General features: G+C 39.3%; 1 protein-coding gene across 1 annotated transcript in view; it reads right to left on the bottom strand.

The window, feature by feature from the left end:
• Positions 1-15,314, bottom strand: part of CCDC93 (CCC complex scaffolding subunit CCDC93) — a 53,489-nt gene extending 38,175 nt beyond the window's left edge. The window contains exons 1-6 of the mRNA XM_076343050.1: positions 15,108-15,314; positions 13,821-13,934; positions 11,994-12,088; positions 9,303-9,414; positions 5,077-5,175; positions 3,629-3,685 (exon numbers count right to left, since the gene is read on the bottom strand). Of these exons, the coding sequence (XP_076199165.1) occupies positions 3,629-3,685; positions 5,077-5,175; positions 9,303-9,414; positions 11,994-12,088; positions 13,821-13,934; positions 15,108-15,149 (519 nt within the window). The 5' untranslated portion in view covers positions 15,150-15,314. The remainder of the gene's footprint in view (positions 1-3,628; positions 3,686-5,076; positions 5,176-9,302; positions 9,415-11,993; positions 12,089-13,820; positions 13,935-15,107) is intronic.
• Between the last annotated feature and the right edge of the window lie 312 nt (positions 15,315-15,626).

The raw sequence follows: 15,626 nt of genomic DNA, 5'->3' as shown, positions 1-15,626 counted from the left end.
AAACATTATCATCACCACCAAATAATCAGCATCAAAAGGGAACACCCCCCTCTTCTGGTCTGTTTTACATTCATATCTTTTAAATCCTTTGAGGGCCAGGCTCCAAATGTTTAGAACAAATACATTACAAAACCAAAAGTTGAAATCAAAGCTTGGGCTTTCCACATATACATTTAACTTCAGAAAATCCTATTCACATGGGACAAAAGATTCAATGCAAGAAGCTGCAAAGATTCTAAAAGAAAATGAAAAAGGAAGATTATTTTTTGTTTGATCTGACTTTTTGTACAACAAACTATTATTTTCAACACGCAATTCCTGTACTATAACATTGCTGAAACAGCTTTCAACCTTTTTCAAAGACATGTAATCCCAAAGCAGAGATTTCAAACAAGTGAACATAGACAGTATTCCTTGGCAAGTTTCTCCTGAATTTGTTAGTTACCCTTTGCAATTTTTACTTCGTTTCTAATCTGAATTTCTGTCATCTTGGTTTCCAGCTATTATATCTTGCTACATTTCTGCCTGTCACATGAAAAAGCTTTTTATGATCAAGAATCTCCCAATTCTTGAAAGTACAAAATGTACTTTCACATTACAAAGTGAAATGTAATGAAAGCAAAGTAAGTCATAAAAGTAATTATACTTTTTATGGTGGCATTCTATACCTGTGCTATATAAAGTGTAGGCATCATACCATAAACATTAGTCTTGGCATCAGATAATTGAGTAGCTGAACAAAACCACTGCAAGATAATGTCAATTCACTAGATAGTCACCCTTCAGCAGCAGTAGTTCTTATTCCAATAACCGTTACTGATATTTAATATTCCCTTTTCTAACCTTTAGGCCTGATCGTGACCATAAATCTCATTGTATTGTCCCCTTGAGAAGAGCAGGGTAGGTCCTTAGACCAGAGTTATAATAACGAATTCAGACAACAGACTAATCTTTCACACTTGCTGGTCCTCTTTTAGGAAAGTGGATTTCTCTTCCAATTCCAATGCATAATGATTTAAAGGTGACCTGTGAAAGAGCCTTCATCTAATAGCTGCCTTCTCCTTCTTCCAGTTCCTATGGATAGATAGGAAAGCTTGTATACTATCTCCCCTGAAAAGTACTCTGTGCGTTCTTCTAGACTGCACTCATGCCTTGATGCCTTAAGAGATCTCATGAACTAATCTTCCATTAAGAAGATCAGGTGCCAGCTGTAGAGGATATAATCCTGACAGAGCTCATATATTTAAGGAAGAGGTGTTTGTCTAATGATACCCCGAGCAGTGATGAACAAATGTCAAAACTTCACCTATCATGAAGATACACCTAAAAACTAGAGATCTGTGATCTGGAGGAGAAGACAGAATACACCTTTATCAACCCTGCAGATAGAGATATTCAGAGATATTCAGACAGGCTAGCTAACGGTGCAAAATACTACCAAACTTTTAAGACTGTACCTTGTTTTCCTTGCTTTCCATTATCTGTTTCATTCTTGGACCCTGAATATGGAACTATTCCCTTAGCTGCAGAAGTAGACACATGCATATCTGATTCCAGGACCATGACCTATGAATTTTAAAGTAAGAGCTCTAATATAGTGGGCAAGTGAAAACCAATTCACTGGCTTCAACCAGCAAATAAAACACCTGATATGGCATACATGTACCTGCTTCACCTTTGCCATGTCATTCTCTTCAGGCTCTAAAAAGCAATTTCAGAAAACATGTAAAGGAAACTCAGCCAAGCACCATGGGACTTTGGACAAGGCACTTGAAGGGACCTGACATTTACTAGCTAACTGCACACTGAAAGTAGATTGCATTCCTTCTTTTCAAACAAGTTCTCCCAAATAAATGCATTAATGAAACAGAATAAACTTAAAAACCCAAATTATTAGAACATAAAAACTAAGCCTTGAAACCACTTCTGTTCCTCAGCAACCAAAGGGATCCTTTCATCACTATTAATCAAATATCTTCTGAGTTTTTTTAAAGACACTGAAAATTCTAGGTACTGGTGTCTCATAACAGCACTGCGGTTACTTTGTTTCTGTCTCTTCAGTGACAAGGTTGGTGTCAGCCACTTGGATACAGAATCTTTAGTGCTACTTAAAGACAATGCAGGTAGAAAATGGACACACTTGAAAAATTAGGACAATTATTCTGAAAATCGAAAATAAGCAGAAGCTCAATGAATTTCAAGTGCTACTTGATACAACACACATTTGGAATTTACTTTCTTACACGGGTTTGCATTCTCTCTCAATTTAGAGGGTTATACAGGTGCACAAACAAAACAATAATACCCATTTACACAAGGAGCTAACTTGTAAAACGGAACAGATCTCACTGGAAAGACAAGTATTGCTGGTTGGAGTAAAAGACTCATTGTAAGTCTGCTAATAATTAAAAAAAACCAATCAAACCATAGGGAACAACAGTTAGAGACTGTAATTGAAATTTTCAAAGCAAGAGTAATTATTCAAATAGATTAACAAGGGATTTGCATTGGTCATCACCTGGAGACTTTCATAGCAATGTTTTTCTATAAACATACACTGTAATTCAACCACATATATTAGGCTCTAATATGGAAAAACAACTACCTCCAGAACATGACAAAAGGGTAAGATGACTTGTCTGGTCCATTACACAAGCTATCATATAGCTCGTTATACTGGCACTTAACAACACCTCTATCCATGGATGAAGAGTTCAGGGTGTCTGGCTAGAGCTACCTGAAACAGCACTGATTTTCTCAGAGGAGTGGGGTTTCACCATCTATTGAAGAGCCTTGGAATTGTCCCATTCAAAGCATACCCAGATTTCTCATCCCTTCTCAAAGGCTGGCCTGTGAATTTATCAAGATAGTAAACAAAAAAAAAAAAGGTAGCAAACTGTTGGAGTCAGAAATGGTGACTTGACAGTCACAAGCAAACAGGGAAATTAGAGAGAAAGCAAGGACAGAAAGTCAAGTTGCTAGCTAGGCATTTGAATTCAGGTATGAGACAGTGATATAGCCTATGTATTTTACATGTCACTCCTCGTACCGTTCATGAACAAGCTTTCAAAAAATATAAACAGTTTATCCAAGAGTTAGAAGATCTGCATCTGAAGAGGGAGAACACAAGTGATACCACCTTTCCCAACCAACATTCGCTACTTGGAGAAAACATTTCCAAAGTAGGGTGTATATTTTCATTGCCAATTACAAGAAGTAAAAAAGACAAGTTCTGAAATGCAGACATTTAAATTGAGGAGATCATCGCCATTTTGATTAATTTCAAGATAAATAGTCCAACTGCTGATAGCTTCAAACAAACACTTAGTCTGCTGAGGGTTTAAGAGCCTGTAAGCTACCTTGTGACTTTTGTTTGATAGTGTGGAACTCCACACTCTCTGTGCAGGCAGTTGATATAGTTTATCTACTCGTACAGTGCACACCTAAAAGGTTTTCAATCTGACATGTTGGCATTTGAGACCTGTTCTAAGAATGAAGCTCGGCATGTAAATTAATTGGGACCTTCTCATGAGAAAACCCAGGATTGGCTGCATTAAACAGAATTAACCACCACCATTTCATTACTAAAACCACTTGTTTCTTGATCATAAAAATCTAACATACTCACAAAGATATCAGTAACCATTTTGATAGCCTTCTCTTTTCTTTGCATAAATTCATCATCCTGCAAGACAGTAACAGAGGTGATTAAAAATACCAGGAACGGAGGTTAAATCTCAACCATTGTAATGGGTTTAGCAAACAAAGTTGTCAAATAGTTTCTAACCAAGCTGCCCAATTATTTGGTGAAAAGTTAGCGATTTCCTGTAACACAGAAAAGTATTTGCTTCTCTCATCAGATAAGCAGGTCGGTCTTTAAAACTGTATCCAGATCAGCAGTCTTTCTGCTCTCTGCTTATACACTACCTGACAAAATGCAATCCCAGCCCACTACCGGGATCTCCAATCATTACTACACTATGAAGAAATGAAGTTGGGATGGGCTTAATGTGGAAAAGAGAAGTTTCCCCTACTATTATTTTGGTTTCTAAGCAAAGCAATCAAAAAAACCCAAAACAAAATCCAAACCACCTCAAGCTAATAAAATCCGGCTGTCTTTCCCAATACTAGGGACATCTACCTTTAATGCTGCTACTGAACTAGAGGCAAAACTTGGGTTCTAGGTTTTAAATATGGAATTGCCTTGGGATATGCATGAACAGAACTGATGCTCTGCACTATAGACACAAATCCAAGCTCGTTCCAGCTCTCCTCCTACACCAAGGAACCTTCATATCATTACTGCATAATAGGAAGAAAAGAGGATCACAACACTGTTCTAAGCATGTAACTTCAAAGCAGGCAGCATTTGACTATTATCAGAAGGAGTATGATCAAGGTATCTCAAACAGTGCAAAATTACTCTTACCACTACACTTCTAGATAAAACTGCACCTCTCACTCCTCTGGCAATCATATTTTACAGAGCAAATGTATTTCCTTTTATCCCAAACCTCTCCGTCTCCATCTTTCCTCAAGTTCAGTTTTTGAATGAAGTTTTTTGGGAATCTAGTTTTCAAGAACAAATTTTGGGGTTTGGATACAGGGAGACAAGAGCTGACTTTGAGCACTCAAAAACAAAACCCAAGTTACAGAGCATTAACAGCACGTCAATTCTCATTTAGCTAGATCAGCTTCTCCACAGCACGCTGGGTGTTCTCGAACACACTTCAGGCAATGTAGCTCCAGTCATACGGTTTGCCTGGATACACTGCACAGAGCTCTATATCCACTCTAGAAGTGAGCTACCTGGCAAGCCAGACTGACAGAGAAGTACCAAATATTGCAGAAAAACTAAAGCAACTATTAAGCAAAAGTTAACCAGAACTCTCTGTTATAACAATGTTTTAATTTTTTTCCCCAGCTGAATTTGTGCATGGAATCCTCTAGGACCGATTAATAAAATGATAGCAAAGGAAACACTGGTATATTGTGCTGATTTCAGAGCTGTGAAGCTGGTACTGCCCCTGAGCATTTGACATACTACAATAGAAACAAGAACTGGCTTGATCTTACCTCTGGTAGTCTATGAGTTTTTTGAAACTGTGATATAGAGTAAGAACGGATATAGTCTCCCATTTCTTCCCTTGTTTCTATTGCACGTTTCACCAGCCACTGGGGGGGGAACAAAAAAAGTTTCTATCAGTGGAAAGGGAAAGAATAACAGCAGCAAACACCAAACTACTGCATAATTATTTTTAATACACGATAAAAGCTAAAAGCACATTTTAAGCACACAAACAAGAACATTTATTTGTAAACATGGTAACTCAGGGACCTACTCCTAACAAAATGATTCAGCTTTAGCTATTTTATAAACTTCACGTTTGCTCTTCTTCTATGTACTAAAAAGCTCAGTAGAGCAATCAGATAACTCATAAGCTAAGAAACCACATGGCTTTTCTTACAATCAAAGTTCTACATATAAAAACTTAAATATTCTTCATCCTGTTGAACTATATTGAACCATAATGAGCCATACAGTTCATACTACAGTGAGATTCGATAGTCCAAAGAAGATCAAACTGCCTTCCCTTATGCTCCTTGGAGCTCCCTTAAGCTCCTTGGAGCAGAGCCTGGTATCCCAAAAAACACTTTTCTGTCTTTAACTTTTCTGAACATTATTTGTAAATAGCGTATTGCAAAATTAGGTTTTTTGTTGCATGATTTCCCCTTTATTTAGCTTGCACTGTAACTTCTCATATACTGAATTGCTTTTACATTCTAATTAATTTCTTATAGCAAGTATGGAAAGAAAATTCTATTGCAAATTTCAACTATTAGGAATTCTTAGTTGACAGATTCATTTATAAATGAAAACATATGAAATCTTCACAAGCATAGCAAAGTTCATTGAAATTTTGCCAGTATGAATTTCTGTAATCCAAAAAATTTGATCTTCAATAAAATAATTCCAAAAAGGAAAATGAAGAGCATCTGTGGAATAGAAATGGATGTGGGCCACTTTAAACATTATTCTTTTAGCTTGTATCTTTAAGGAGGAAAGAAAAAAACAAACCATCCCCTCCCCCCCAAAAAAACCCTAAAGTGCCCTCCCAAAAATCTGAGTGGCACAAACCCTACATCCTAGCACAAGAAATCTACTACTTAAGCCAGAAGTACATTTTAACAAAGTACATTTCACCACACTAAGTAGTTATATTATCTATAGTATTCATTGTTATTACTTGTTAAACATTAATAACATTATGTTATCAAAATACAAACAATACATAATATAGAAAAATACACAGCAGTAGTTCACGAAACAAAGGAATGTTAATTTTCTGGCTTTTTGTTTTCATCTATACCATGGAACAGCCTGCACACCTCACAACTCACCAGACCAAGAGCTCAGCTATACCAGCCAGCACAACGTAGATCCTATTCTACATTCAAAAACCTCAAAACTCTACTGTACCCTAAAAGCTATCAATGTTGTCCTTCTACTGAGCAGGCCATACTGAATAAATAATAAACCCCTTGGTTCTAGGAAGTGTTAGATTTACAGCACGTATACAAAAACGTGATTATACTCTGCACGCATACAGGTTCACCCCTCTCTACTTGAAAGCAGCCCTTGGGAGCATACTTTAAAACAAACTGATAGTCCAGGTGGCTTTTATACAGTCTGTGGGCTATGGTATGGTCATCCTTCCATAAAGCAAGCTTGAACTGTTCACAGCACCCATCTCTATCAGTCTGAGTGGGAGGAGATGGGCTGGAACTCTGCTGGAATTTGAAGCAATTAGAAGTTGAATGAAAATGTTCTGGGCTCTCGGTGCCAGGACCCAACACTGAACCTGTCTTGTATCATTAGTCCATTATACTCTGACAGAAGACACCACTTGGAACACGACCTCATCTTATTAATCTTGGCTGTACCTCAGGTGGAAGCCATTATAGCTAGGTTATATGCATTTCTATCAGATTTTCCTACTATAGAACACTCGTTGTTTTGATGTCCACCATCAAAAGACATATCTTCAAGCCTATGAAGTGTTCCAGAACAACCACATGCCCATGTAAGAAAAAGACTTCTTCTGACATTTATAAGACCACACAAAAAGCCACAAGAGATTGAAGTACATTTTAAATAATGTTGAAGAGGATAAATCTTGTGGGCTGTTGACAGCCTGTGCAGGAGGTCACATAAGAGATCAGATCAATCTTGGGATCCAAGTTTGAACGAGCAACAGCCTTCTATGCTATAACCATGAACCCCTGGAAAGTGAGGGGAAGATGATGACAACAAGAGAGATGAAAATGCAGACTATTCATTACAAAGCACATCTCAACACAGGATTGCATACATACTTTTCTCTGTGAACATAAGCAGAATTTACTAGGAAGAACAGCACCATTTCTGCCCACTGGAATTTATTTTTTTTTAATATTCTGCTACAGTCTATGGCAGTGAGCCAACTCAATCTAATTTCTTCCTGTAGGGAAGGATCCATCTAAATTCCTCCTGTCAAGTTCACCAGAGTAGCTTGCACAGTGCAGGAGCTATTAGTACACAATGCCAGGTGAAGGAAAGAGCTTCTGTATTATTTGGGGACTGATTTGAGATTTACAGATAGCAAGTGAAATCTTGAATTTAACAGGGCATTGAGTAAAGTGTCATTATCAAATACATAATTCCTACATGCCATGGTGTGGTCAGCCTATTATAGCTCTTGCATGGTCTTTTTCAGAACACAGTATACTGATGACATCAACAAAAGTTTTCTTGAAAGCCTACCTTTGTTGGGGCAAAATAAGGAACCAACAGTATCTGGAGCACGCAGAACTTCACAGGGACCAGACAGAAAGCCACAATTTCTAAAAACCATCCTCCACATACAAAAAACTAAGCTCATCAAGAAAGACTTCTTCACCAATTATGGATTAGATATACCACCTACTGGCCAGCTACTAATACCAAGAATTACTGCTCTTGGAGAACTCTAGAAGCCGATTTCCTCCCTGCTTAGAATTAATGTTTCTCCTTTCCAGAGGTAATATCCCAAATCAGGATTTTGGATAAAGCAGGTCACAGAAGAGAATACCTAGTGCTATAGTTTTTACAGCAGGAGTAATAGTTTATGTTCTCACTTTAGGAGAGGAATTATTTTTCCTGTGAGAGAAGTCTTGTATTTGATAAATGTAACCATCCATTATCATCATCATCAAGTGACCAGGGCAAGAAATTAACCTGGGTTGGGATTTTTTTTTTTTTTGGTAGGAAAATACAAGTTCAGAAGTAAAAACTCACATTAACAAGATACAAACTTTCCACCTTAGGCAGCACCAGCACAGCTTGAAAGCTGTGTAACAGTAGCACACCACATAACTTTTTGTGGGGAGTGCAGTTAAGGGTGGTTTTCCTCAGGAGCCACCTACTAGAAGATAACAAGAGACAACCTAAGTTTTCCTCACTTCTTACAAACTGGAATTTAGATTAAACTCTTACTTGCTAAATTCTTTCACAGGCAGGAGGTAAGGAGATATTTAATGAACAAGAAGCTTGCTTAACAGTCTTCATTTTCCCTATTTATCAAAGATACATTTCTGTGTGCAGATGAAAGTAAAATCAAGAAATGGTAATGACATACCGAGGATTCTCAAGATACCACACGTAACTGGAACACATCACGTGTTAGCTTAAACCTTAATAAAATGGAGAACTATGAGCATGCACATGATCAATTAGTGTTGCTCAACAAATACACAGCAATAGGGTCACACGTCAGAGCAATTTATTTTTTCACCCATACAGTTTTTAAGTGATACGAATGAAGGATGAATTATGCTTAAACAAACAACCCCAACTGGCTTTTGCCTTATTCATATCCTTTTGATTGAGTGACTATGTGCATAACTTACTCCATAAGCTTAAACATAGACTATAAAATATTTGTTCTATTTCCTAGCCTGGCAAAGTAGATTATCAGATTCCGAAACAAGCTTAAACTTTAGTTTCTTTAAGGAGATGTTCCACAAAAGGCAGAATCTGACTCCATTTCAAAGAATTTAAAGAGTTTGGTTTGTGTTTTTCTTAAATGTGGATCAAACAATACTTAAGAATTCTATCATCCATAACATCACTCAATTCTTTAAAAACATTCATTTGAACTACTTCTCTGTGATTATTCATTCCGAAGTTAAGAGCCAAACAATAATACAGATCTTCGTTAAATTTTTTATGCAAGTTTTATGACCTTTTTCAGCAAAGTATCAATACATCACAAAATTATTACCTGTACAACAGGAAATATATGAATGAAATCCAGTCCCTGGATCTGGTGTGGTTCCAAACGATGAGGACACTTCATTTTTGGTAATACTGACACAATTTTTTCAGTTAAGGCACTATTATAAAACAACAAAAACACATGTATATATGCTACAATTTTCTTTTGTAAATTACAAATTATTTTTGCAAACACAGTTCGTAGTTAGAAGGTTCCCTCTAGTGACTTCCATTGTATACAGCTGTGAAAAACAATCAAACTTTCATTCACAAAATAGCTTTTACATTGCACTATATATATTATTAGTCTGTGAAGAGGTGATTAAACCCCTCTTGCAGGCTCCTAGCTTGTGATTTCATTTATAGTATTACACACAAAATTTTAAGATCTGCATATCTGGTCAGATGAAATGCCCACGTAAGATATATCTACAAACACCTTTGTGTTTATATTATTATTATTTATATTATAATACATGCACACATGAAGAAACACTAGCTTTAAGAACAGTTATACTAAGTAGAAGATATGCACTCAAAAAAAGTCCAGAATCAAATGTAAGGACTTAAAAATTTATTTAGCAGAACACCCAAAATATATCTTGTCATTACTACTGAAACTTTATAAGTTTAAATACGTATTACACCTAAAAGCTAAATACACAGTATACTTCACATGGTTTTGAAGTGAGTAAAACTGAATTTGCTGGCAACCATCTCATTCTACAGCTCTGGTAAGAGCTGGTAAAGTGAAAGGATTACCCTAACACAAGGGATTCATCTACAAGAACATCACCCTGCTTCCACTGAATCCCTTATTTTAGGGCAAGGTATTTTTTTGCTGCCAATGCTGTCAAGCACATTTTTAAAGCAGGTGTCAGCACTGAAGATGAACACTGTACTGGGAAAACTGAAACTATTTTTCCGTGAAGGAAAAAAAATTAACTGGTTCATTACTGCCCAAATGGACAACTGATATTCTGGAAGATCAAAAGGGGAGCAAGAGATATGAGACAGAGACCAAAGTCTGGGAACAGAGCCTGAAAAGTTACACTTCTTAAGAGAAGTGAAAACTTCGACGTAATTCTTATAAGGCAATTTTCACTATGGCACCATACTAATATTCTACAACATGAAAATAGCAGCGCCTCTCAGCACAATCAAAGCAAATGCAATTCAAAAAAAAAAAAGTTATTTATCCAACAGATGCAAGATCCTCTCCTAATGTATGTTTCCATGTTTATTTCAACCCAGCAATTAAATAATAGGACATGATCAAAATGTCTTCAGAATAATACTAAGAAAACACAACTTAGCTTTTCCTTATCTTGAGAACATCACAGAAGCACTGAGCCACCACCAATATAAACATTACATGGACATCAAAACAGCCTATGCTTGTGTGACTCTGAACACTTTAGATTTACAAATAAATCATTGTTGCTGTTTTGGGAGAGGAGTCTGGTTTTTGTTTTGCCAGTTTTGCATCCAGTCAGCTGGAAAGATAACAGAACATTTTCAGAACAACTTAACTATTTCCTATCTTGCTGTTCTTAAGGGTAACAAAGATGGCAATTATAAAAACTACCACCACCATCTTCATTCCTAGTCTCTGCTTCATTCTGTGCACTTAACAATGCTTTATGTAGTTCGTTATCTATGATGATTTAAGTGTCTCCAAGTTTAATGGCAATAACCACAAACCTTTATTTTCAAATGTGTTACAGTCTTGCCGATGCTAAGTGACTTTCAAGAAAACAGCACAGAAAGACATTCTTTTCAACTACACTGAGCAAACAAGTCTCTTCATGCAACTGTAACTTGATAGGCTATTCTTACTTCCTGCAAATTTTAATTATGGCTCTATCACAGAAATGCATAAAGAAATAATGTAGTTTAGAATGTATTCCCTTTCTCAGCGTAAACAATTTTTACAACCTCCCTAATACTGGAATTAGCTGGCTTATAAGCAAATTCCATGCATAAGAAATGAATTAAATCAAAATGGTCTCATTGGGTCACTATCAGGAATTCCTCCTCCTCCTCAGTATGGAGCAGGTAACTGTTTCGACAACAGTGTCATGCTTTAAATTCTGTTTGCTGATGCCTACAACTCCAACCCAGAACCATAAAGGAGAATCAGAGGTTATTTACACAGCAAAACTGCAGACACAGAGAACTCAAGGAAGGTCTTCTAATGTTGCACTCCAGTTTCCAGCAGCGTGGTCTCCCTCTGCCCTTTGTTTTGGCCTCTGCATCACCCCCTTGTGCCAGCACAAGCATCTGTGCAGCTGCATAGAGAACTGGATCCAGGAACTGATTCATGTTAAAACTATTTTCCTTTTTTTCCTTTTTTTTGGTAGATTTTAATCTGGATCTGTTCCCAATCCAGTTCAGTGTGGAGCCACATAAATGCTTTCACTGCTTAGTAGGGATATAAGAACATGGCAGCCCAGAGGCGAATAGCACTGCCTTTTTTGGAATAAGCTTCTTTCTGGTTTTAGAGTTTGTGGAACTACAGTCTGAGAAACCCAGAAACCAGTGCAATGTTTTGCAAACGGGTGGTCTTGAAAAGCAGGGAACTTGGACTAAAAATCCTTCTTATAAACAACCAAATATCAGGTAACTTCCCCCTCCCCCACCCGCTTCTTTTCTACGAAGAAAAAAAAATACCACACTTGCCATTTAAACAACTTACATTTTTTGACCAATAGTAGAGTTTTCCTGAAACAATAAATCAACATCGATATCAAAGCTGCAAGTAGTGATACACCATGTCATGCCACCTACCACCTAGTAAAGGAGCAACAGCATGGTTAGTTCCATTTTCATTTGAAGAGGTGAAACCAAATACATCTTAAAGGCTTTATTTATTTTAGAAACTACAGCTTAGTATTTTCTCCATCCTCAGTATTCTTATATAGAGACTGAAATACATATAGATAGAATACATGTATCAATTTCTACATACAATACACATATACATATACAAGACAACAGAAAAAAAAACCAGAGCAGTTAGTGACATTCTAAATTCCTCTCTTAGCTTCGTATTAGTTTTGAAACAGCTCTCAGATTAAAAAAAAAATTTAGATAAAACATGACAGTATGTTAAATGACATGATCTTTAAAAAGTGACCATATCAAAATTTTATCAAGGATCATAATTCCTGTATTCATATATTTACCTTTATATATACACCTTCGCTACTATTATTCTTTGCTTGCTGACATATGCAACACCAAGTGCTAGGCACAGTATCAACATAGCAATGGAAATCCCCAGCTCTGTAGAAATCTCTATGTCAAGCCCTATTCCTACAGATACTTAGGCATATTTATACTCCTGAGCCATTCCATCAACTTTACATAAATTATGTAAATATTTAAAGACAACCTTGCATAAACATACGCAAGATAACCTAAAAGTATGCAAAGGCAAAGAACAGAAAAAAGGGATTAAAATGTGGAATAACTTACCAACATCACACAGTAAATTAGGGTGTCCTGTACGATGTTTTCTATCACATTACCCCTCTCACATTCCCGTTTGAAACAGTTAATCAGTATCCCTTTTATACTAGCAGCTAAATGATTTTCTATAGCAATGCTAATTTTTTTAAAGGTTGGACATTGTCACGAAATGGTAACTTTGCGATTGTATTTAGGCAGGTATGAACCTGATGCATCCATTTCTACACATAACCGCAACAACATTACATCCTAAGGCGGTCTCCTTGAAACTACTTCGTGTCTGTGTGCACAGCCTCCTGAGCAGCTAAGGTCAGTAACACCAAGCAGTTTGAAGAAACTAAAATTGTATTGCAAAGTAGGGCTGTGCTATAATCAAAGAAACAGCAGAAAACAGAAGAGTCCATATAAAAGCTGACGTAGTTCCGTGTTTTCAAACCTTGGTTCAGGAATTTGTCACAGAGTCAGCACTAAAACAATTTAGAAGTCTCTTTTCAACCTGAACTTTGCTCGCTGTCAGTATCACATACTTCCTGTCTAGGACAATGAAAGATTAACATACACGACACTCTAAAGAGACGTAAAAACAGCCCAAAAATAATCTCACTAGGCTAACTGTTCCATTCTTACACAGAGCCTCTCGAGGCAAATATTTCCTCATTTCTCATTAATGAATACTTCTTTTTAAAATCACCATGCTATCTCCAAGTATCTAGTCTTTCTAGCTATTCTAACTGTAGTTGAGAGAGGGGCAAATTTCCCCATATACGACTAACTCGGGCCGTAACACCCACAAAAAGCACACCAGCAATTAGCTTGCATCCAATTGTCTCCTTTAAAACAGGTCTTGCTGCACAAAATCATTTTTCAAGACTGAGGAGGTCCTATCTGTCTGAAACTGGGTCATTTGCAGAATTACTTACATAGGAAAGCCTCATGTGTTCCACATATCTTTTTTTTTTTTAATCACCTAGAACTGCTAAACTTGCAAAAAATATGTAATCCTCATATACTTAAAAAAGGCTTTTAAAAATACTGCATTGTCAGTACTCACCTTGTCAAAGGGTGATAATCCTTTGATTCTTGCTCGAAAATACCCAGCAGCCACCAACAGTTCCAAAATTTCAGTCAACTTGATGTTTTGTTCCTCATCTTCTCTTGTTTCAACCTGACAAACAAACAACGCAACACTAATTCAGTGTTTCTCTTTCATTCTTCAAATGAACGTTCTCCAAACCTAATCTCAACATAGACCACGTATCAGGGAAAACCTTGACTTCCATTAGCAACTTGGTTGTTAACTTGAAAGACATCAAAGAAATAGGTAATGCATTTAACATCACTTTTTTTTTTCCACCCAGCTAAATACTTTAATCTGCTTTTGCTGTTCAAACTCCTGGTCCACTGCTTGCCTCCAGCTAGACAGACTGCTCCTATTACCATAAGACAGTTAATTTATTCTCCATTTCGCACATTTCTTTCAACTTCAGGGTTCACAAAATCATACACTTCACATTAATGCTTCTACAATCTTTTTACAAAAACTGGAGAAACTCGTGTGGAATTCCACTTTTTGGGTAATGCAATTTTAAGCAAACTCAAAGCATGGCAGTAACAAAAACCAAACTCTGACAGGCAGCCTGGATAGTTTCTGTGCTCCAAAGCCTCATCAGCACAGCACCCTTTTAAGAGTGCTTTTGTCCCCATGTGATAGGGTGCATCCCCACAGCTCCAAGAATATATATGATTTACTAGAGGCACAGAGCACCTAAACACCTCAGACCTAGGCCAGAGAGACGGCTAACAGGGCTTTAGGTCTCCCCCTCAGGGGCTGCAGGGACCCACCTACGAACCCTCCCCACCTCACTCTTCCCCAAAAGCTTTTCGACAGCCTCCTCCTCCTCCTCTCCTCTCCTTCCCACGGAAACCTGAAAAGCCTGGCAAGCAGAGGGAACAGGGAAACGTAATGGTGCACGGAAGGTGACCTACACAGGCGCTGCCTGCAGCCCCACAGGGCCTCCCCCGGGAGCGGGGCGGAGAGGGGCCCGGCTCTCCCTCCGGAGAGGGACCCCACCTCACGGGGCCGCGGGCCGCACGCGGGGGAGGGCACAGGGCTGAGCCCGCCGTACAGCACTGACCCCCGGGCTCCCGGCGCAGCCCCAGCGCGGCGGCGAAGGCCGGTCAGCGCCCCAGCCCGCGGGGAGGCGAGGAGGGGAAGGAGCAGGCAGGGAGCCCGGGGAAGCCAGTGCAGCGGGGCCGGAGGAACAGCGGGCGGCCGCGCCTCGCCAACGCAGCTCTGCCCAGGGTGGAGGGGGGGCTGGGAGAGACGCCGCTACGGTACCTCCTGGGGGGCCTGGTACTCCTGTCCCCTGGGGACGACCATCGCCCTCCGACTCCGGCAGCCTGCGCTCAGCCTGTCACGTCCGCTCCCCCCGCCGCAACGCCCGGGCGAAAGGGTGTTCCCAGCCGGCGGCTGCCGGGTTCCCCCGCCCCCGCTCAATGGTTCGCCCGCACCCTCCTTGCGTACAAGCGCATCCGGGCCGTGCCATTCACGGCCAAAGGGGTGCGGGGGAAGGAGGGCGGGGGCTGCGCGGCTCCCCGGCGGCTCATGTGACTGACTGCATGCAGCGCAACCGCCGGAGCGCCGTCCCGCCCCCGCCCGCCGGTGCCCGCGGGCGGCGCCCCTGGGGGCCCCCCCGGGTGCCCCCGTGCCCACGGCCGCGCCTGGACCGCGGGGTGGGCCGGGAGGCGTCCCCTCACAGCCCGGCTCCTCCCTGCTTGCACCCACTGGTCCCGGGCGCTTCCCCTCTGTTTTACTGGCGTTCGCCCTTCTCTTTTTTCTTCTTTTTTTTCTTTTGCA

The sequence above is a fragment of the Aptenodytes patagonicus genome, chromosome 6 (genome assembly GCF_965638725.1).
Source record: "Aptenodytes patagonicus chromosome 6, bAptPat1.pri.cur, whole genome shotgun sequence".
In the NCBI taxonomy this organism is placed as follows: domain Eukaryota; kingdom Metazoa; phylum Chordata; class Aves; order Sphenisciformes; family Spheniscidae; genus Aptenodytes; species Aptenodytes patagonicus.
Note: the sequence above shows the minus strand (reverse complement) of the source record. Positions and strands in the feature narration are given on the sequence as shown.